General features: G+C 38.6%; 1 protein-coding gene across 1 annotated transcript in view; it reads right to left on the minus strand.

Annotated features, from left to right (window-relative positions):
* The window catches only part of LOC116518963 (spondin-1), a 340,455-nt gene that overhangs the window by 213,318 nt on the left and 105,128 nt on the right, over positions 1–22,009 (minus strand). Inside the window, exons 4-5 of the mRNA XM_032232542.1 lie at positions 13,088–13,161; positions 6,783–6,905 (exon numbers count right to left, since the gene is read on the minus strand). Coding sequence (XP_032088433.1) covers positions 6,783–6,905; positions 13,088–13,161 — 197 coding nt within the window. The remainder of the gene's footprint in view (positions 1–6,782; positions 6,906–13,087; positions 13,162–22,009) is intronic.

Consider the following 22,009-nt stretch of genomic DNA (forward strand, 5'->3'; position numbering starts at 1 on the left):
TTTTTCTATAAAAGAATCAAATATTTTAGCCCTTGCTTTTTATATGTCTCAAAAAGCTAATATTCCTACTATTTTTCCAACATTTGATCAATACAGTCCCATGTCAAAGTCAGTCCCATTTAATTCACCAATTGGCCTAAGTCATATTATGGTTTAGCAAGGAATGACATCATTGGGTCCATTTGCCTCCTTCGAAAACAAATTAACCAAGGAGATAAGGCTCTATGATTTATTATTTTTAATACAGGGAGCTAAGCATTGTGGCTATTGGGCACATATAGAATTTTGAGATGTTTGTGTACATTCTTAGAAATGGCTGTCATGATAGAATGAGATATATAACTCAGTGTTACTGTTTGTTCTGTTATGATTGTTTAAGACTTGAGAATATTATATAATAACTATTTTTTTCATAACAATCAAAAGCATAATTTAAATTCAATACAGTTTTATAGTTGGTTGTTGCTATGACCTCCATATTTTGAAGATATCTTGACTAAGCTTGATAAAAAGAGTTCCCTGCTAGTAATAGTCTATTTAACATGAAAGTCAGATTCCCTGCATTAGAAACATTGTAAATAAGTTTCCTTATAGCTGTGTTCTATGGCATCCACACTTGCTAAGCAGGAAAGCTAATTTCCTGTCTAATGTTTAATTGACTATTCTATTGTGTTATAAACAATAATTGAAACCTAGCTAAATTGTGAAGATACCATGGCAATTGCTTTGTCTACTGCTTATTATTACATAGAACAAGTTAGGCTCTTTGAATAAAATTGACTTTTCCATCTGTATTTTATTCATATTATTGATCATTCACTTAAAATTTTCTTTAGATGTCCAATTGAATTGATTTATCTCCACCTGAGGTAAATAATTATTCTGATTATCATAATCACAAGGCTTTCTCATTCAGGTTGTACCCACACTCCGATTGGAGAAACTTTAAAATCCCAGACATGGGACTACAAGCCATATTAACATCGGAAATTTCCTGGCACCTTTTCACTTAATTCTTCTTGAATACCCAAATTGAGAAAAGGCCATATCCTGGATCTTGTCTGCCTTTATGATTTTGTAATTTTTTCCAACAATGCCATCTGGACTACTTTATTATCCAGTTTTCTTTGCGGGATATATCACCACACCGTCTGGTGCTTTGAAATGTCATCTCCCAGCCAGAAAATCAAATTTCTCCAACATCCTTTTCCCAGCTTGTGTCTTCTTGTTGTCAGATATTAAAACTGGAAAGATACTAAAGTTGGCAGAAGCCCTGAACATTTCCTTTAGCACTACCATCAAATCTTCACTTTTTGGCTCCTGTTGTAGCCAGGTGCTACCCCCTAAGAATCTGTTTTTCGTGACTTAATCAGTATGTGCAATGCAAATCCAGATACAGAAAAAGTATTGGAAGAGTCCCACTGGATGAAATAAAACTATAACTAACTTTAATCAGTCAAAACTGTTGTATATTGAACATATATTATCAATCCTGAGCTACAAATATTCTCCTTTATTGGTAAGCTATTGATTGGTAAGCTATTGGTCCTTGATGATCTCTGAGCTTAGTCACTTTTTGCAAACATTTCACTACCTAAAACAAGGTAACTAGTGTTGTTCTTGATTACATATTTTTATTTGATTAGAATGGTTTCTTCTTCTCTTCTTTTATTCTTATGGTTTCTTATATTTTTTATTGTTTAATTTATCATCAGTACAATTTCTTTTGGATCCTTAATTTCACATTGTTGGACTCTGTATAACAGTTATATAAATTCCACACAGGTATAGGCCTCCCTCTATCTTTTAGATGATGCAGTGTAATCCAATCTCAATCAATCAATATTTTTTTAACCATCAGTCATTATAAGTAGAAGTATAACACATTTTGTTAGATTGCCTTGCAGGTGTTTTGGCTTGGATGTCATTGCACACCTTAAATATGGGTAAGACATGTTGCTGCTGCTGCTGTTATTGTTTTCCTGAACATCCTGTAGCCATGAGACTATAAAGCTGATTATTTTCATTTCTGGACTAAGGTAGCAGTTTGTCAGTTATACACTACTTTTTGCCTTTATTCAATCCAAAAGATGTCTGTTAGGACACTTTGTGATGTTTCCCTTCTGTCGAATTTCTCTTTTGGCAATACTTCTCTGCAGACTTTCAATCTAGTCACATTACCATTTTCCAAGCTCCCCCTATAGATACTGTATTCTTCATTATCCTCATTATCCTTCATTCTCATTATATGCTTCACCAAGTAACCTGATCTAGTTTGTTTCATTTACTAGAATAACATTTTGTCTTTGGGTGTTTATGTCTCTGGTTCTTGTTTTGTGAAATCAACTGCCTTTGACCCTTCAATTAAAGTCTAAATTAATGCAATTTATAAAGGAGCTAAAATAGCTTTAGGCCTTGCTTTAATGGAAGGACTATTTCTTTGGTGTGATGAGTTAAGGACATCAGTGAAGTCCTTATGCTTTGTCAGTTCATGGAAGCTAGTGGAAATCAAACATTTTAAAATGATGTCCACATGCATGTATGTGTATAATTAAAAATTAAGATTCTTATGTTGCCTTTTACTCATATTACCTTATATTACCTTGTCTAGTTGAGTTAATTGTTCCAGATTTTAGATTTTGAAAGTAGATTTATTGTTTCATTGAGAATTAATTGCATTGTAATTTTTAATATTGTATTAATTTATTTTGTATATTATATATTCATTTTATAAACTTTAACACAATTATTTGAAATAATGCTATGACAAAAAAAATAAGCAGAAAGGCACTCTTCCTATCAATACCAAAGTAAAAAAACATATTTTTCCTATGTTAGTAAAAATAGGGAATAAAAATTTAAGTGCATTGTTTTGATTTATATCCTCAACATTAACTCCATTAGATTTAATTCTGTAAGAAATCAGTAATTTTGGAACAGTAGCACTTTCCTGCAGAGCTGTTTTTCAAAAGTGAAGTTTTACTAGACTGCATATAATTAGCAATGACTATGGCTAGCAATGTTGCACCCCATATTCAAATGAACAAAGAAATAGCAGGTAAGAAGAAAATGTATTATAACTGAAGGGCAAAACTGTTACTATAATTGAATGTCGATGACAAAATGAGAATGCCTAATGATAACTGCTGGAATAATGAAGCAACAATAGCAAAACACAAGTTATTCCACATTCTTTTGTTGTTAACAATGATAATAGAGTTTTGTTTAGAAAAAAAATGAAGGTAGTTGCAAATGATATAATTTACACCACAATCAAAGAGTTTGTCTCAGTAGCACTGTCATGAATATGTAGCACATTGTTAAGAATGATAGTATACATTGGTCAAATGAGACATTGGTTTTAAAAGACCTATTCATAAAAGGTTATTATTGAAGTAAATGGCTGATTACTACAGTCAGTGCTTTCGTGTGGAGATGTGTTTCCTGTTTGAAAAAGAGAAAGGTGACTTTAAATTATTCATTTTTTAAGGAAATTGGAATGATGGGTGAGGAAAGAATCAGGTAAAATAGAATTGTTAAATGGAACATGGATTGTACAAAATTACAGTAACCAAGACTTTGGCTGTGGTTTGTTTTGTTTTGTGACTGGATCCAGATTTTTGAGTTCCAGTGACTATCTGAATTAATCCCTGCTGTTTTTCTGTCAAGGTTTTTGGAAGTGGATTGACATTGCCTTCTTCCTAGGGAGGAGAGAAAGTGATTGGCCCGTGGTCACCCAGCTGATTTTGTGCCTAAAGCACGACTAAAACTCATAGTCTCCCAGTTTCTAGACTGATGCCTTAACCAAGTTTCTAGATGCCTTAAGAGCCGAGGTGGCGCAGTGGTTAGGGTGCAGTACTGCAGGCCACTTCAGCTGACTGTTATCTGCAGTTCAGTGGTTCAAATCCCACCGGCTCAAGGTTGACTCAGCCTTCCATCCTTCCGAGGTGGGTGAAATGAGGACCCAGACTGTGGGGGCAATATGCTGACTCTGTAAACCGCTTAGAGAGGGCTGAAAGCCCTATGAAGCGGTATATAAGTCTAACTGCTACTGCTACTGCTACCACTGCACCAAATTTTTCTATAGTACTTAAACAATATGTATAGAATATCAAAATACAAGTGTATAGAGCAGTGATGGCAAACCTTTTCAGCACCGACTGCCCAAATTGGAACATGTGTGCATGCGCACACACCAGAGTGCTAGAAACCTGAAGACCAGCTGCCCGGTGCACACATGCCTGTTTTTTGGTTGGTTTTGACTGTTTCAGGCTGTTTTTTGGGCCATTTTCAGGCTGTTTTTTTTGGGGGGGGGTCACTTTTGATCCAAAAACAGCCTGAAAATGGTCCGAAAAACAGCCTGAAAATGGCCTGAAAAATGGCCTGGGGGGGGGGGATTTTTCAGGCGGTTTTCAAGCCATTTTCTGCCTCATGTGAAGACCAGCTGGCCAGCATGCATGCCCATAGAGAGTGCCATAGGTTTTCCATCATGGGTCTATTCCAGAGTAGAACTCTGCTCCACAGAATTTGCTACACCCTTTGAGAAGGGAAAAATTAAAATTGAAGAGGGCATTGCATATTGAACAGTGATAACATAGTAATACAAACATTGTCATAATAACAGCAATTGAATAGTGATAGTATACAGTATAGTAATAGAATAGAATATAAAAAGCGCTCACATAACACTTTCATATATTTGTTTTTACAAAATAAAATATCTTCCAAACTCTCACACGGAGATCTAAATAAACCATTTGTCTGGGGTCCAAGGCTCTTAGAGTCTGGATCAACTAACTGGGTAAGATTAAAAAGACAATATCCTCCTGAGATAAAATGGACTATAAAAATATTACTCTAATGCAGGAATTTTCAATTAATGCATCCTCGATTTAAACTCACCATTCTTTTAACTATGTAATATTAGCCCCAGCTATTGAATGAAAATATTCCTGCAAGCCGCATGCCCCACAATAAGTGTGCCTGTTCTCTTCTCCGTATCCATATTTTTCACTTTGGCTAGCCAACAAACCACTTTTCCATGCACACTGAAACTGAGTTGCAAACATTTCTGGGTCATATTAGGTAACAAATACTAGATGTATAGGTCATTTTATACTATTTAATATATATTTTAATACATTCTCCTAGTGACAGTCCCATGGCCAGGTTGAAATAATAACTAAAAAGGAGACTTATTTATTTTTGTTTATGTAATTTATTTGCTGCCCATCTTATCAGAAGCTGACATAAGACTTAATCTCATTTAAGCTAAAAAGATACTTGCAACTATTAATTAGCTGAAGAAGCAAGAAACAGAACTTAGATTATTCAGAAAAATGTTTACAAATAACAAAAGAACTTTATTTTTAGTTTACCAATAAATTTATATCAAATACGTCTCACATCAACAATCACTATAGCAGAGTTCCCCAATCTTTTCAACTTTGAGGACAGCTGGGGTGGTGGTGGCTCCCCACATGCAGTGGAAAAGCAGGTCCAGGTGAAACTCTGTTTGCATGAGTGGCTGGCACGTGTGTCAACTGCTTGCACAAATGGAGATGCAGGTGCTCGGATGCCTGCCAGTTTCACAGCCCAGTTTCGAAAGGCTAAAGGGCTGGTAATGGGTCACAGCCTAGGACTTGGGGATCCCTGCACTATAGAATCTTAGCAATAGGAAAACCTGTCTTCAAAGAAAAAAACAAGGAAGTCCAGTTGCCTCCCCAAAAAAGCACCTTTGGGACAACCATGACCTGGATGACTGAAAATCTCCATATAGCTATAGGAAAAGTTAGTCTTTGCATTTGCTCTATGGCAGTGGTTCTCAACCTTCCCAATGCCATGACCCTTTAATACAGTTCCTCATGTTGTCGTGACCCCCAACCATAAAATTGGTGTCTCGGTTCCTAAGACCATTGAAAATATGTGTTTTCCAAAAAGATCGTTCGATCCCCAAAGGGGTCCCGAACCACTGCTCTACGGTTTCAATTTCAGTCACAAATTCAAAGCACAAATTTTAATGTGTCAATATAAACTCCTTTATTAACACACCCAGCTCTATATCTGAATTGGGCAGTCTTCAACTTAATAAAGTTGAGACAAAAATCTATGAAGCTGATATCAATAACATTTGATATATAGACAACATTCTGGCTGCATGAACTTTAGCTTGTTGCATTGGAACAAAGCAATATTAAAGAATAAAAATACGGACAAAGCCTTTAATAATATGTTGCCCATTGTATAATCTTTATTAAAGCAAACCTGAAAGTGACTCAAAATTTCAGGTCACTTGATTGGTTTCATTGTCACTGATATGAAGGTATTATTTAAAGATCTAAAAGTAAAATCCAATAACAGAACTAGAAAAAAAAAAGGTAAAACCCTAGGACCTCTAATACGGGGAGCTGCAATCAAATAATGGCTGACTTTTTTCCCATTAAGTATCAGGATTATATTAAATTAAATGAATATATAAAATACTGATCACTGAAAATAACAGCCTAGAGCATGAATGCAACAGAGTGCCATATTGTTAAATAAACATCCGATTAGAGCTGAAATCCTACATGTTCAATGCTTTGAAACTGTATTTTATCTTAGCATTTTTCCTGTAGGATAACACTAGAAAGCAGTTGAAACCTCATGATCCATACATTTTACATTTGGATATGAAAGCTCGGCTGCTTTTCTGTGCATGCGTAAAACCTGAATACAAAAAGTCCTTTGAAAAACTATATAGGGTCATCTAAAGCATGAAATAAAAAAAAAAGAATACTCACGTGGATAATCTTTTGGATGTGATTTCTCTGACCAGTTTCCATAAAAGGTAAGCCTATATTTAGCAGTTCCACAGGCACAGCAGTCTATGATTGGCTTATCTGTCACACCCTCCATGGCGGAGTCTAGTAAGAAATAATAATATAAAACATTATTTTGTGTAATATGAAACTGTAAAAGGGTTGTATTATGTACCCTAACAAGACGTTAGGCAACAGATTCAAAGACAATAAGCATATCTGTGAAGGGATTTCATTAAATGAAACAGAAGTAACACCATATATAGTAAAAAGATTTCCTTACGTCCCTTCTGCCTGTCAGAAATCCCCAAGGATGATAGTAGATAGACCCTGGAATAGGCATCTGCAAAGCAACTTCCCATGGTCCAAATATTTCATATGTTTCTTCTTTGCATGTGTACCTAGGACGTGTATACTAGAATAGTTTCCATGTCTACTGTATATGTTAACATTCCGACTGATGAACCCAACCAAAGCAAAAAGAGCAATCTCTTAATGCAAAACTGTATTGAGTTCATCGTATTGGCAAAGATAAGGGAAAAACCTGATCTAACTATTTCCCACACAAGCCATATAGTTAAAATTCGCCTTTAGACCAGGTCACATTGTCCAATGAAGACTTCTGATATTGTTGTGAGAAAGGTTTTTTTGTTGACTCTGGTAAATACATGCCGAAATGTCCTTGGTTCCCATGGCTGCCATCTTGATGTTTGGAGCTTAGTTCTGTCTCCCCCTTCCCTCCCCCCATATGTTGTTGGCAAGCTGAGAAGTAATAATAGTTGCAACAGCAAAAACTCCATTTGAAGCTTGATACTATGTTTTATTGCTTACTTACACCTGTCATTTACTTTATCTTGTCAATACAAAATGAGGCAAGAATATTTCTGTATCACATAACTCTATACTCCATTCTTTAAGGAAGTATTACAAACAAAAGAAATTATATAGGCCTATTGATGCTAGCACGTTAGGACCAGTCCAATAACCAAAATAAGAAGTATGAGTGATCATTTGGTTCTTTTCTGAATGAACTTCTGTAGGAGATAATTTCACATTTCATTACAGGAGGGTTAAACATTCAGCAGTGGCTAAGCTCATACAGGATAGGTTCAATATTGAAATAAAACTGTATATTTTAAGAAAGTGTATTTCATTGCCAAAAGCAAGGCTATTTATATAATACGTTTTCCTCACGTAGTTTAATTCTAGAGTTTCAATTTTGTTCAAAAATACTAGTAACACAAATCTTTCATAATCAGCTAGGAAAAAAGAAGTGTTACTTATTCTAATTCAACTTTATGAAGTCACCAAACTTTGATGGTCTGCAAAATGTTTGAAATTCTAGACTTTGTAAATACATTTTTGAGCGCCAATATATCCTTCTCTTTCTGTGTAAAACACAGCTCTAGATATTTGTAAATCTCAGCTGACTGCACATGTAACCTTGAGTGCCAGGGTACATTTGTGATCATGAACTAAGTTGGACCTAGAGGTGGCCTTTTATTTATAAATGACTTCAGTTCAGCTGAAATTCTGTTTGATGGGAGTCGGAAACGACAGAGGTTACCTGTCATTTTTCAAAGGTTATTTGCATTCTTCATTTGTTGTTTCTTTCTTGACCTTCTGATTCCCTCTCCCCTTTTTGAAATGACCCTACCTACGTGTGAAAAGGCCTGTGAAAAGGCCTGCAGTATAAAATACCATATATACTGCATGTACAAGGGAAGATATTGACAAGAATAGTATTATATTGTGGAATATCTAGGGTATCTCTGATATTGATTTTCTTTATTTTCTCTCCCACATTCTGATGGTACCACCTTAAAATATCAGAGAACATTGAAAACATAATTTGGGAAAAGATGTGTCTCAAATCTCTTCTCCCATTGGTGTTTATGTTTTATATGCTCTACATGGGGCAGCCCTTGAAGAACATTCGGAGACTTCAGCTTGTCCAGAATGCAGCCGCGCGAGCGATCGTGGGTGCACCTCACTACACCCATGTTACACCTATCCTCCGCGAGCTGCATTGGCTGCCTATTGGACTCCGGGTGCGTTTCAAGGTGCTAGTCGTTACTTTTAAAGCCCTACATGATATCGGACCTGGGTACTTGAGAGACCGCCTCCTGCCAATTACCTCCCTACGACCAATTAGATCCCACAGATTAGGCCTCCTCCGGGTTCCATCAGCTAGCCAGTGTCGACGGTCGACCCCCCCTGGGGGAGGGCCTTCTCTGTGGCTGCTCTGGCCCTCTGGAATGATCTCCCCGTGGAGATTCGGACCCTCACCACCCTTCTGGCTTTCCGCAAAGCCGTTAAGAGCTGGCTGTTCCGGCAGGCCTGGGGCTGATGAGTTCCCAGCCCCACTCGAATTGGTGCGCCTGTTGCGGAGTTTTAATATGTTTTTTGTAATTGTTTGTCTTGTTTTGCTTTCGTTGTGTTACCCCCCTTCCCTATGAGTTTGTTAGCCACCCTGAGTCCCTTCTGGGAATAGGGCGGCATACAAGTTTAATAAACCACAACCATAACCATAACCATATAGTACAGATAAATTGATATTCAGCATGTTCTGACCAGTTCTGGAGAACCTGTAGCAGAAATTTTGAGTAGTTTGAAAAACTGAGAAATACCACTTCTGACTATCCCTGTCCCCATCTATTCTCTGCCTCCCGAGTCCCAGTTGATCTGGAGGAAATGGGAATTTTTCAGTAACCTTCCCCTGGACTTTGGAGGGAATGGAGATTTTACAGTATCCTTCCCCTGCCATGCCCACCAAGCCACGCCCATAGAACCTGTAGTAAAAAAATTGAATCCCACCACTGAGTCTATGGTAATGATATTACAGGTATAGCATGGTGACATGTAACATAAGCAAACGTTACACACACTAATACTTAACTTTGAATAAAAATAAAAACATGCCGTAAAAAAGAGTTTCAAAACATGTTAAGAGGCAGAATGTTTTCCTTCTTTTAGAAACAAATGGGATGCAATTCAGATTCTTGACAAATTGTTTTGGCTTTTAATGCTTCCTTTGACTTTTTCTGCATTCAAGACCAAAACAGACATCTCCATTTCATTTATGTAACTTGCTCCACTGACTTTCTTGAGCACATTCACCCTTTATGACATAAAGAGCTGTTTCAAAATGAAAGCAATCTGCATTACTAAATAGACTCAGAAGGTGAGATAGCCTGGTGAGTGTCAGATATGTCATGTTCTATTAAATTCAGTTAAGCATAGAGCACATACTTTGGGATATTTCAGGAAGAGTATAAAAGTCAAGGCCAAATTATGCTAATCCAGGATTCTTGGGTCAAAGGGAAAAAGACGAAGGCCATCTGTCTTGGTATCCCTTTAAAAATGACTATTACTGAAAGAATAAACAGCCACAAATAAAATGAATTGCAGTGGTAATTTCCTCTGCAGGACTGCATAAAGGAATCACTGGCCTTGTGCAAGAAGATCCAGAAAGCATTTTCTGGAAGGTTTTAGCATAAAAATGATGCATTTTGAATGTAATCTCAAAAGTAATTAAACATCTGGAGGACACACATTTTACAATCCTTCTGAGTAAATTGTTCAGGCAAATGAAAATGTGGGAAATACTGTATGAACAGGTCTGTTATAAAGTTGAATGACCTGTCCAGTTTGCTTCTGTGAAGGAAAACGGGGAAGAAATTACATCTTCTCTTCTGACAAAATATTTTAGGTTAGCTGTGTGAAAGTGGCATGATGAGTATGTGCGAAGCAACTTGCATGTCGTTATGGTGGCAATTGCAAAAAAAAAAAAAAAAAAACTACTTTGCATTGTTTCTGCACCCGAGCAATGAACCATATATACTCATATATGAGTATATATGGCTTCCTATATGCCACTCGCTTATCTCAGTAGGCACATTACTCTGGCAAGAGTAGATTCGTTGTTTTTTTTTTTGAAGGCTAGATCATGGGTGTCCAAACTTGGGAACTTTAACACTTATGGACTTCAACTCCCAGAATTCCCCAGCCAGCATGGCTGGCTTGGGAATTCTGGGAGTTGAAGTCCACAAAGTTCCAAAGTTTTTTTATTGAAAATTTTTGAAAAACTTTTACCTCCCCCCCCCTACCCCCCCAACCCCCCAACCCCCCAACCTTCTCCCCCCCCCCCCCGACTTCCCAGAACCAATTCAGGGTATAAATCTTTAACAAAGATATTCTAAAATAAACTTTAAAAAAGTTAGTATCATCTTTCATTTGAGCTTTAAGTCCTGTTTGCTAGGCTAACTCTAAACAGATTATATCATTCCTTATTTCTTCAGTCATAAACTATCTGAAATTTCTTAGTCCCATATTTATTTTTAGTATAGTCAAGAGTAGATTCTTCTAAGAATGCAGTTTTTATTGTTTAAAGTCTGTGGTGTGTACCAATCCTGTAAGGTAGGCTATAGTACTTTCATTGGAATAGCTCTAGTAACAGAAACTCACAAACACTGACTGTGTTTCCTTTCCTTCCCCTATTTAGTTTCATCACAATTAGGGGTCCCTCCCTCCCTCCCTCCCTCTCTCTCTCCATGTTTGTGCTGCTGTCTGAGGCATTTTTGCAAACAATTTTTTTGACTTGGGTTCAAGTTTCATTTACCTGACCATTAACTCAGTAGTGGATCTTCCCTCTGTCCTTCAAGGCCTTTGCCGTTTATTGACTACAGTGTGTGTGTGTACACACATTTGATTTACTTGGCAAGGGAATGTCCATATAACCTTTGTTACTACAATTTGAGAATTTAATCCCTTTCCCAAATATATAAATTAGTAGTTCTACACATGCTGTTCTGCAGTATGTGGAAAAAGTCAAATGTTCCGGACATCAGGGGTTATTTTTGCACAATGCAACTTTGTTTCAGCAGGCCTAAACATACATTGTTCTTTTCTATATTTCTATACAATAAGTAAACAAACTTTAGTACCCAATGCACGTGGGCTTGGGTGTTTTTATTGCTCCTTTCTAAACGCCATAAAATTCTTTCTGTTGGTACATAGTCTTTTCCAAGACTAGAATCCTGCTCAGACTTCACAGTGCAAAGAGCAGTGATGGTGAACCTTTTTTGGCTCGCATGCCAAAAGAGGGGGGACCACGGGGGTGTCGTGCACGTGTGTGCCACACCCATAATGCTATACGCATGACCACAGTGTACATGTGTGCACGACCAGTGCTCCTCCCCATTTTCGGTGTGCTTTTTTCGCCCTCCCCAGGCTCCAGAGGCTTTAAAGGAGCCTGGGGAGGGCAAAAAACAGCCTATTCTGCTCCTCCCAGAGGGCCTCCGGATGCTTCAGGTACTTCCCTGAAGCCTCTGGAGCACGAAAAACTGGCCCAACCTGGACTTCTGGTTTGCTCGTAGGGCAATGGTGGGTTTCAAAATTTTTTGGAACCTCTTCTGTAGGTGTGGCCTGCTTTCGGGGTCCACTGGTGGAACCTCTTCTAACTGGTTCGGTAGATTTGATGAACTGGTTCTACTGAATAGGTGCGAACTGGTAGGAACCCACCTCTGTCGTAGGGTCATTTTTTTGTCCTCCGTAGCCTTCAGGGAAGCCTCCTGAGGGCTCCTGAATGCTTCAGAAAGCTAAAACCGACCCTATGAGCAAACCGGAAATCCATTCCTGAACTTCTGGTTTGCCCGTAGGGCCGGTTTTTTGTACTCTGGAGGCTTCAGGGAAGCCTACAGAGGGCGAAAAATGGCCTCAAAGAAGGCTGAAATCAGCTAGCCAGCACGTGCATGCATGCTGGCCAGCTGACAGGGCAAGCCTCACGTGCCCTGATAAATGGCTCCGCGTGCCACCTGTGGCACGTGTGCCATAGGTTCGCCATCATGGGCATAGAGCAAAAGTTACAGTCTGGGGAAATTTCAGAATTAATTTACTATTTATTAGAAAATGAATAGTAAAAAAGACCTACACAGAGAAGCACCTAAATTTACTTGTTTACAAATTTAAACATAGATGAAATCCAAGTCAAGATCATAATAAATTCTGAAAGAAAATTCATTTGTAACATAAATGAATGTAACATAACATTTGCAAATAAACAAGTTCAAAAGGTAATTTTGAGGATGCAATTAATTTAGGAAATAGTAGAAATTATTCAAAACAAATCAAATCTGACAGATTTTTTTGCACTGAAATAAATATGACTGAAAACTATTTAAATTCAGCTGGCATGTGCTCCCAACTAAAAGAAAGAAATGTTGTGGGCAAATTGTATTCATCAGAGAGCGAGAAGAATGGAATCAGAAAAGGAGTATTTACTGTACCTTGCTCACACAACCTCTTGGTGAGAGATCCTTCATCTTGAAAATAAATAATTCGCTTTTGTACAATACTTGCTCTGTTTGGAAAGAGAAAAATATAGCATTTATAAAAAGCATTCAATAATTAAGATATTAAAATTAAACTTAGTGCAGGAAGTAACATTATTTTCATTATATTATATCAATAGTTTAAATCTAAGTAAGCCAATTTGGAGATAAGAATTGAAATAACTGTGTTTTTTCTTAAACTATTCCTATCCTACCCCTTTCTCACTTTCAGTAAATCAAATTGTACATGGATAATTAAAAACTCTATGGACTATGGAGGCATGAAACCAATGTTCTCCTTCCTTTCTCCTTCTTGTTGATATGCCATAACACTCCAGATATTTCTTAAGGAACATAATGTCTCATCTTATTTAGCATCCTCCATCTCATTTGTAAGGAAGAGAAATATCAAACAATATTATAATAAGTCACAAGTGAGATAAGCAAATAATTAGACCACAGTAATTCCCAGTCCATTATATTTGGGGGAAAGAGGATTATAGTTCCAACTCCAATGTCATTTTCTGCTCTTGTTTCTCATGAATAAATGTTACTAACTCTGTAAGGGTTTATTCCAAATCCTTCTTGGTGGTACAAATTTCACTTTATTGGACATGTTTCAGTCTAAATCCAATGATAAAGAGGAAATATAAAAATTTGAATACCTGAGTGATAAATAATCAAAATTCTAAAAGGTCTTTCATCATGTGAATAAAATTGATATAAGACATAGTTACAGAGCAGGAAGCCCTTACTTTAAATCTCTTCTCTACCATGAATGGACGAACGTGGTGGCTCAGTGGCTAAGATGCAGAGCTTATCAATCAGAAAGGTCAGCAGTTCAGCTGTTCGAATCCCTAGCATCGCATAATGGAGTGACACCCCCCCCCCTTTACTTGCCCAAGCTTCTGCCAACCTAGCAGTTCAAAAACATGTAAAAATGCAAGTAGAAAAATAGGGTGGAAAGGTTACAGCGTTCTGTGCACCTTCGGTGTTTAGTCATGCTGACCACATGCCTACAGAGATGTCTTTGGACAGTGCTGGCTCTTCGGCTTTGAAATGGAGATGAGCACTGCCCCCTAGCGTCAGGAATGACTAGCACATATGTGCGAGGGGAACTTTTTTACCTCACCATGTATACTCTGGGAGTCTTATAAATGCTACTCTATTATCTTTCTATATTTATGCATGTGCTTATTTTCATTCTGACTACAATTTGCACTAGTTTCTGGTAAAATCTGCCATCATTCTAAGAGCAATGACATCATTTATTTAAACAATAGAATGTCTACAGTTTCAAGCATGATACTTTTAAGTAGGATTTAAGATCCCCATCTTGCCAGCACAGTCATGAAAGAACTATAGAAATACTATAGATTCAACAGTATTTCTGGCTGCTGAAAGAATGACTTCCTTAAACATAATTGTGATGGAATTCTTCCAGGTCCAAAATGGATTGAAGGACCCTTCACAGAAGGCTGTCAGGAATTATGGAGACCCACAATGAGAAGAAAAAGACCATATGAATAAACCTCTGCTCACAAAAGTGGTTGTTTTCATTCTTAGAAGCTGCTTTTTTGTAAAGCCCAGCTAGTTTTGAGATTAGGCATCCAGTATTTTTGAAATATCAGACAGTCTTTTGTAAATTTTACAAAGTCTTGTCCAGCCACAAAAATAGAACAGCTAATCAGTCACAAAGCCAGATTTTTGAAAGCCTCTTCTCCTTGGTCTTTGATGTTTAGTGTTTTTATAGACATCAATGCACTTTCTTCTGTATTGGAAATTCCAAAATCCACGTTTTGATCTAGCAGCCACCAAAAATACAATAAATCATATTTTCTTTAAAAAATATACTCCCAGAGCAGATCAGTTTCCTTTAAATGATATTTAAATGTTAAATACTAATATTTCTTTTAAAGCTGTTGTGATAAATGTCCATTTCTATCTGTGGGTATCAGTGAGTATCATGGGGATGTACAGTATGTACACATCTGTAATTCACTTCTTTGAAAAAGTTTTCTTTGTTTTGTTCTAATTTCAACCTTCTTTTTTAGCAGTAGACAAAAAAGAGGTTCTCGGGGTCTGTTCTGTGCCTCAAATAAAAAATGCCACTTATATCATTATAAGCACCATTTGTGAATTTCATAGGCCATGAGATAACTGACATCTTGCTATAAATCTCAAACCTATGGCTGTGAAAAACACTTCATGTGATAGTGTAGAAACTGTCATTGTTATTGTGCTTTCTTTTTGATTTTTGTGTGCTTTCATTTGCTTCTCTCCTGTTTTTTTCAGTATCTCAACTCTTCAAATTTACAATTACAAATAACAACAAGAATAATCATAGCAGTATAACTAAAGGAAAAATATAAATGTTTATGGCATACAACAGGGATATATTTGTGTCAGGTAATGGGTGTAGTATATGTAATCTTGGGTGCAATGGCCCAAAAACATTTGTGTAGCTTGTAAAACGGTGGCTCCTGATCAGTGGTGGGTTATGACCGGTACACTCCGGTACAGGCATACAGGTGCCTGCCAGGAGCACTAGGTACCGTTCTGGTACGGTGCTCTGGAGGGCCCACCCACCTGCCCGCCCGCACGCCTTACCGGTATTTGAAGTTTTTGGGGTTTCCGCACAGGCGCACAGACCATACGCCGCCTGCGTGACACTCCGCCAAGCAGCTGGAGCATCGCGGAGGCATCATGGAGTGTCACAGTTGGTAAGTACACATGCGTGCGCTAAGCACATGTACGCACACGCTGCAGGATTCATGTGGTCGGCGACCAGCCCCATTGCACTGTACTGGTTGAAATGGGATCAGGAACCCACCACTGCTCCAGATATACCTAAAAATAAGCCTATAGAGCTAACAGATCTGGGTGGTAAAAGCTTAGATGAACCCTAGAAGATAACAGAGAGTTTTCTATATGCTTCTACTTCTATCTAGAGGTCATTTGAATTTTTGCATCCCAGATCTAGCAGCCCTAATGAAACAGCTTACTAGATGTGGCCCATTACTTTGTCTGCATGGTTTTATAGGTCTATGCTTACTATACTGAATAGTTAATTCTTTCCTATAACTATTTACAGACATCCAAGTACAAGTAACATATCTTGTTATACACATGCTAAAGCTTAGCCCACATGAGAAAGAACCTCATTAAATTCTGCATATTTATTTGGAAGAGAAGATGTGTGACTAATAAAGTGGTTATTTCTTTTATTTAAAGGCTTTCTACTAAAAAAACCATTGGAAAGTAGGGAAGGATATAGCCGAATAAAGAACACATTTTCCTGACAAAAAACCATCAAACCAAAAGCTGTTGTTCTAGAGTTTTCCATTTTTAATGGATGCAGAAGATCATGGGTTAGCTCACCTGAAATAAATCAGAGGCTGTCATCAGAAGAAATTAAGGATAAAAAATATGGTTTTTGTGATATGTTCCTCACAGGGGTAAATTTGTTTGCTGGAAAATATTGCTGTTTACAGTTCATGGGCTCTAAAACATGACATGAAATATAAAAAGCCAGTCATGTCATTTACCTATTTGGCTACTTTAGCATACTAGTTTGAGTATAGCCCCATGAAATTCCTGGTTCGAATGATATTTTCTCACAAACTTGCCTAGTCATCCTTAGGCAAGTTAGTCTCTTTCGGCCATCCTACATGGCTAGATGGATGGTTAGAAATATACAGGGTAATTGAATCATACTATGGGAAATACTGAAACTCTCAAGCACTACATAAATGCCAGGAATTATTAATACTGGAAAGGGTTGTTTTCATTTGTTAGGATAATAATCCCAAGTGACCAAACATGGAGTGTTTAGTATGCTTCTGTGACACAATTAAGTATTAGATGTCCCCAATGCACTATCACTATCATAAAATGATAACATTAATAAGCCACTTAAAGTAATTATGAACATTCCAAATAGTTTTTCCCTTAAGCTATTTGATTAAGGGTTTGAATATTTATAAGATTTCTGCTCCTTTTGTGCTAACAAGATTTCAGTTCTTGCTTTATTAAGTTGGGTTGGATTTTTTCCCGTCTGTAGTTCATTTAACTTCATCACAATAAGCCATCTTACTTCATATGCCATTTGATTTAAATCAGTTTGGTTTCTTTTAGATATCACTGTCAGGGTGTCACTTCAGTTAGTGGACCTAGATTTTGATATCTACAGATATAATTTTAGGGGCCAAAGCTGGCAACTATAAGTCTTGGCCTTTAGATCTTTTAACCATTGTCAGATAATATTGTTGAGAATTACATATGAATCCAAGAAAATGTAGAATACATCCCAGTAGAAGAATATTGTCTGACAACGTTGAGAGATCTAAAGGCCAAGACTTAACATTTTCCTTTTTACATGTTTTTTAAAAGAACTGTGGTGGTGCATTGGTTAGAATATAGTATTGGAGGCTACTTCAGGTGACTTCCAGCTGCCAGCAGTTTGAGTCTCACTGGCTCAAGGTTGACTCAGCCTTCCATCCTTCTGAGGTCAGTAAAATGAGAACCCAGATTGTTTGGGGCAATATACTAACTCTGTAAACTGCTTAGAGAGGGCTGTAAAGCACTGTGAAGTTGTATATAAGACTAAGTGCTATTGCTATTGCTACATGTGTGTGATATACACAATAGACACTAAAAAGAAAAGAGGTTTTAACTTTCTGTTTGCTCATGTTATTGAACCACACTGCAGATGCTTCAGAGTTATCAGCCACAGAGTTTAAAACTTAAACCTTTCCCTCCCACTCTTTTTGACTCAATTGAAAATTAGCTATTCATTTCTCGGTGCCTGGATTGCACCTGCTGTACATGATTCAGTCTAGACGGTGAAGTGCTAGTTGCCAGCTTCAGCCCTTAAAATTACATCGTACCAGTGGTGGGTTTCAATTTCTTTTACTACTGATTTGCTTGTGCACGCATGCTCACGTGCCCAGATGAGCCTCCCGCTACCAGTTCGCCAGATCTGGGTTGAACCAGTAGAAACCCACCTCTGATCTGTAATATTGAAGACTAGGTCAACTAACAGCTGTGACACATTAACTCTGTTTAGTATCTTCACAGTAAAACACACCATTGCCATGCTATTAGCACTGAATTTTACTGGTTCTATCACACCCTCTAAGATAGGTATGCCTATAATACAAACTCCATCTTCAATATCTTCACATTCATAGTCTATAGAGGGTTAACATCGGTTCTGATACAATTCTAGATTGAATAATAAGTTCTTTGGAGGATTCCTCCGAGCCATTACTACCGACAAGCTGTTGAGTTAAACTTTGATGAAGCACTATCTAGTATGCTTCCAAGCATATTCAAATGCCTCTCATTGCCAAGCTTGATAAATTAAAAGCAATTTCTTAATTAAGCCATGAAAAAGTTGGGAAAAATGCTGGATTTAAATACAAAGGATATAAAAAGGACTTAATGTTTACAAAGAACAAGCATCTGCTTGAAGTGGCTTCATTCTACTATACAGTATTATAATAGTTTTATTTTGTATCTATTCTAGGTAGCTTTTGCCAATTTAGAATCAGGAAACCTGACATACTAAGCAGTTAAAACAAAGGTCTTTCCTCTCCTCTCCTCTCTTCCCCTTTCCCCCTTTCCCCTTACTTCCACATGCATAACAGGTGTAATCCCTCTGGAACATGCCTGTGATTTTGTTACCATTTTTATTTTAAATTTGACTTCCAAATAAAAGTCCATAGGGAAAAAGCTGAAAGAAACACTGAACTTCATAACTTTGTAGTTCCTAACTGGGGCAGCGCCAGAATTGCATGTTATGAGTCTGAATTCAAAGTATATATTTTGCAAAACTTTATGTTTTCATTTCTCTAATACCATAAGCTCAAAATAATACATCCAATTTGTAGAGGTTACGGTGTTCAATGCTTAATGTATGATACATGAAAGGTAGGAGGACTGCATCAATCACCTTAATTTTTTCCATTTTATAGCAGCAAATCAATTATTGTAAGATATTGTTCAAATATATGAGGAGGATTTTCCCCTTATATTTTTTATTCCAAATTCTTTATATCTTTTCCTTTGAAATACTTGTAGGAGATAGAAAAAGTGGTAGAGGAATGTAGGAAAAAGGGATGAACGAGAAAGAAACTCAAAGTAACCCTGTGTCAAGGCGGCCTCCCTCAGCAACCAAGAAAGAAACCACTTAACTCCATTTTGCAGAATTAAGAGTACTTTTACTGGTTATGAAAAGATAGCAGCTAAGCAAAGCAAGGTCTGAGGCAAAAGCACGCAAAATCACACATATCAATATGTGACCAACCCCCGGTAACCCTGATCCCACTGTCCAATCAGCAAATCCCTCAGGTGTCATGTGAGTTTCATCTTCAAGGAGCATCATTAGGTTGGTATGCAGGACGGTTGGCCTTGACCATACCAAGCACCAATCTCCAGCATGCGCAGTAGACGGTGAGAATAAAACTTCTTTTTCACAATCTCTCCTGTACTAAAACTTCCCCTCCCAAATACCAAGCCCCCCCTCCTCCCTGTTTCAATGGCAGCCAAAATCAAATAGCGAAGCAGAGGCTGACATCCTGCTGATATCCCCTTGAGAAAGACCAGGTTAAGCAATAGGCATGGCAGGGATTTCAGAAATGCTTTTTACTACAGTAAGATTGAATAATGGAGACATGAAAGCCTGTCCAACTTTCTCTTTTATGTTAAAATCAAGATGGAGTTATTTTAAGTTTCTTTTCCATACTTTCCTCCTTCCCAGGTCTGTGTAATCTTTCCTACAAGCACTCCTCCTGTGAATGATTCATTCATTCGTTCTGTCCATTTCCAAGGCCAGCTCCAAATTCCTTTACACAACTAGAATATCTCTTTTAAGGAAATCAAACTATAAATTTTAAAATCCTGGGCCCTGAGGGATTTAATGTTCTCAGCTATACTTATTGAGTTGTCTTAACAACGTACAAAATTTCCATGGAAGAAAAGAAAACAGAAAGGAAGTAGGGTTTTTAATTATTTTTAATACCACAATTTATTACAATATTAGTCCATTATTTATTCTGTAAAAGGAATAAATAATGATGTGATTTGAAAGAAAACGATTTGAAAGAAAAGTTTCACACCAAACGTAAATGAATTATTTCTCATTAACACAGTCCTTTATTATGGCTTTTGTGACAGCCTTAAAAAAGATGTTCCTATTTTGTGACTTGCACAAATTGACTCCATAATACCACATTTTCTTTCAAGGTCCACAGTCTTGCACTTGCCTTCCAAAATAATTTTATAACTGTCCACAGTCCTGTTATCTTTAATATATTTGCAAGAGAGAGTACCTTTAATTCAGTGTGGACTGGTGACTGCCTAGACAAATCCTTGAAGTTTCTTGGCAAGATTTTGGCGTGGCACGACAAAACCGCGCTACGCAAAATAGCGGAGATTAAATAGCGTCACTAAAGTCGCGACGTCATCACCGCGCGTCATCACCGCGGAGACAACAGCGCGGTGACAGAAGGGCGTTCTACATACTTCGTTCTTTGCCTCCAAAGGTAGCCCTCCTCCTCCAGCTGACAGCGGCAGCGGGCACGGGGCAAAGCGGGCTGCCCAGCAGCAGCAGCCTGCGGGAAGGGTCCAGCACAGCCACGGGGGGCAGCAGGAAGCCCGCGGGGGGGCCGAGCAGGGCCTCCGACGCTGGTGGCGGAGGAGGACGCAGCAGCGGCGGCGGCTGAGGCTCTCCCGGGCCGGCGAAGCGGGCTTGCCCGGCGGAGGCAGGCCGCCCTCTTCTTCCTCAACAACATCTCCTTGGATGGGCGGCCGCCGCCACCAGGCAAGCCCGCTTTGCCGGCCCCGGGAGAGCCTCAACCGCCGCCGCTGCCCGCCCTGCCTCTTCCTCCGGGAGAGGCGCCGGCGGCAGAGGCCGCCCGTCCAAGGAGATGTTGTTGAGGAAGAAGAGGGCAGCTTGCCTCCGCCGGGCAAGCCCGCTTCGCCGGCCCGGGAGAGCCTCAGCCGCCGCCGCTGCCGCGTCCTCCTCCGCTTCCTGCTGCCCCCCGCGGCTGAGCTGGACCCTTCCCACGGGCTGCTGCTGCTGGGCAGCCCGCTTTGCCCCGTGCCCGCTGCCGCTGTCAGCTGGAGGAGGAGGGCTACCTTTGGAGGCAAAGAACGAAGCATGTAGAACGCCCTTCTGTCACCGCGCTGTTGTCGCGGCGGTAGGGTCGTTTTTTTCTTAGCGCTTCGGACGCCGCGGATTTGCCTCCGCACTTATGTCGGCGCGGATAAGGGCAGCGCGGTTTTGTGGTGGAACCGATTTTGGAGGTGGTTCTCCATGGCCTCCTTCCAAGGGCTGAGAGAGAATGACTGGCCCAAGGTCACTCAGCAGATTTTATGCATAAGGCAGATTAGAACTCAAGTCTCTACTGTGAGTTTTTAGCCTGGTGCCAAACTGGCTTTTATTTCATATGGTTTATTAAAACTGTAATATACTATTAAAGAAATGAGAAGGCACTGTACTAGTTCCACACATATGGTCACATTTTCCTTTGTCATTATATAACACTGTGTGTGTGTTTGTGTGTGTGTGTGTGTGTGTGTGTGTGAGAGAGAGAGAGAGAGAGAGAGAGATCTTTATGTTCCTGCAATAATTTGATCTGCAGGTATGCTAGCAATATTTACTTTTATTTATTGTTCAGCTTTATTTACTTGCTATCAAAATAATAAATGTATCTTCTCTTTGTTTCCATATTACTTTATTCCATACTACTTTATTCCGGATTCAGGACTACTTTATTCATGATCAGCCTTTCCTACACTGAACCACCAGCCCCAGCCCTCCTTATTTCAAATCACATTTTTTCCCCATTGTGGCAAATGTTCCCTTAAGAA

This window comes from Thamnophis elegans, chromosome 1 (genome assembly GCF_009769535.1).
Source record: "Thamnophis elegans isolate rThaEle1 chromosome 1, rThaEle1.pri, whole genome shotgun sequence".
In the NCBI taxonomy this organism is placed as follows: Eukaryota; Metazoa; Chordata; class Lepidosauria; order Squamata; family Colubridae; genus Thamnophis; species Thamnophis elegans.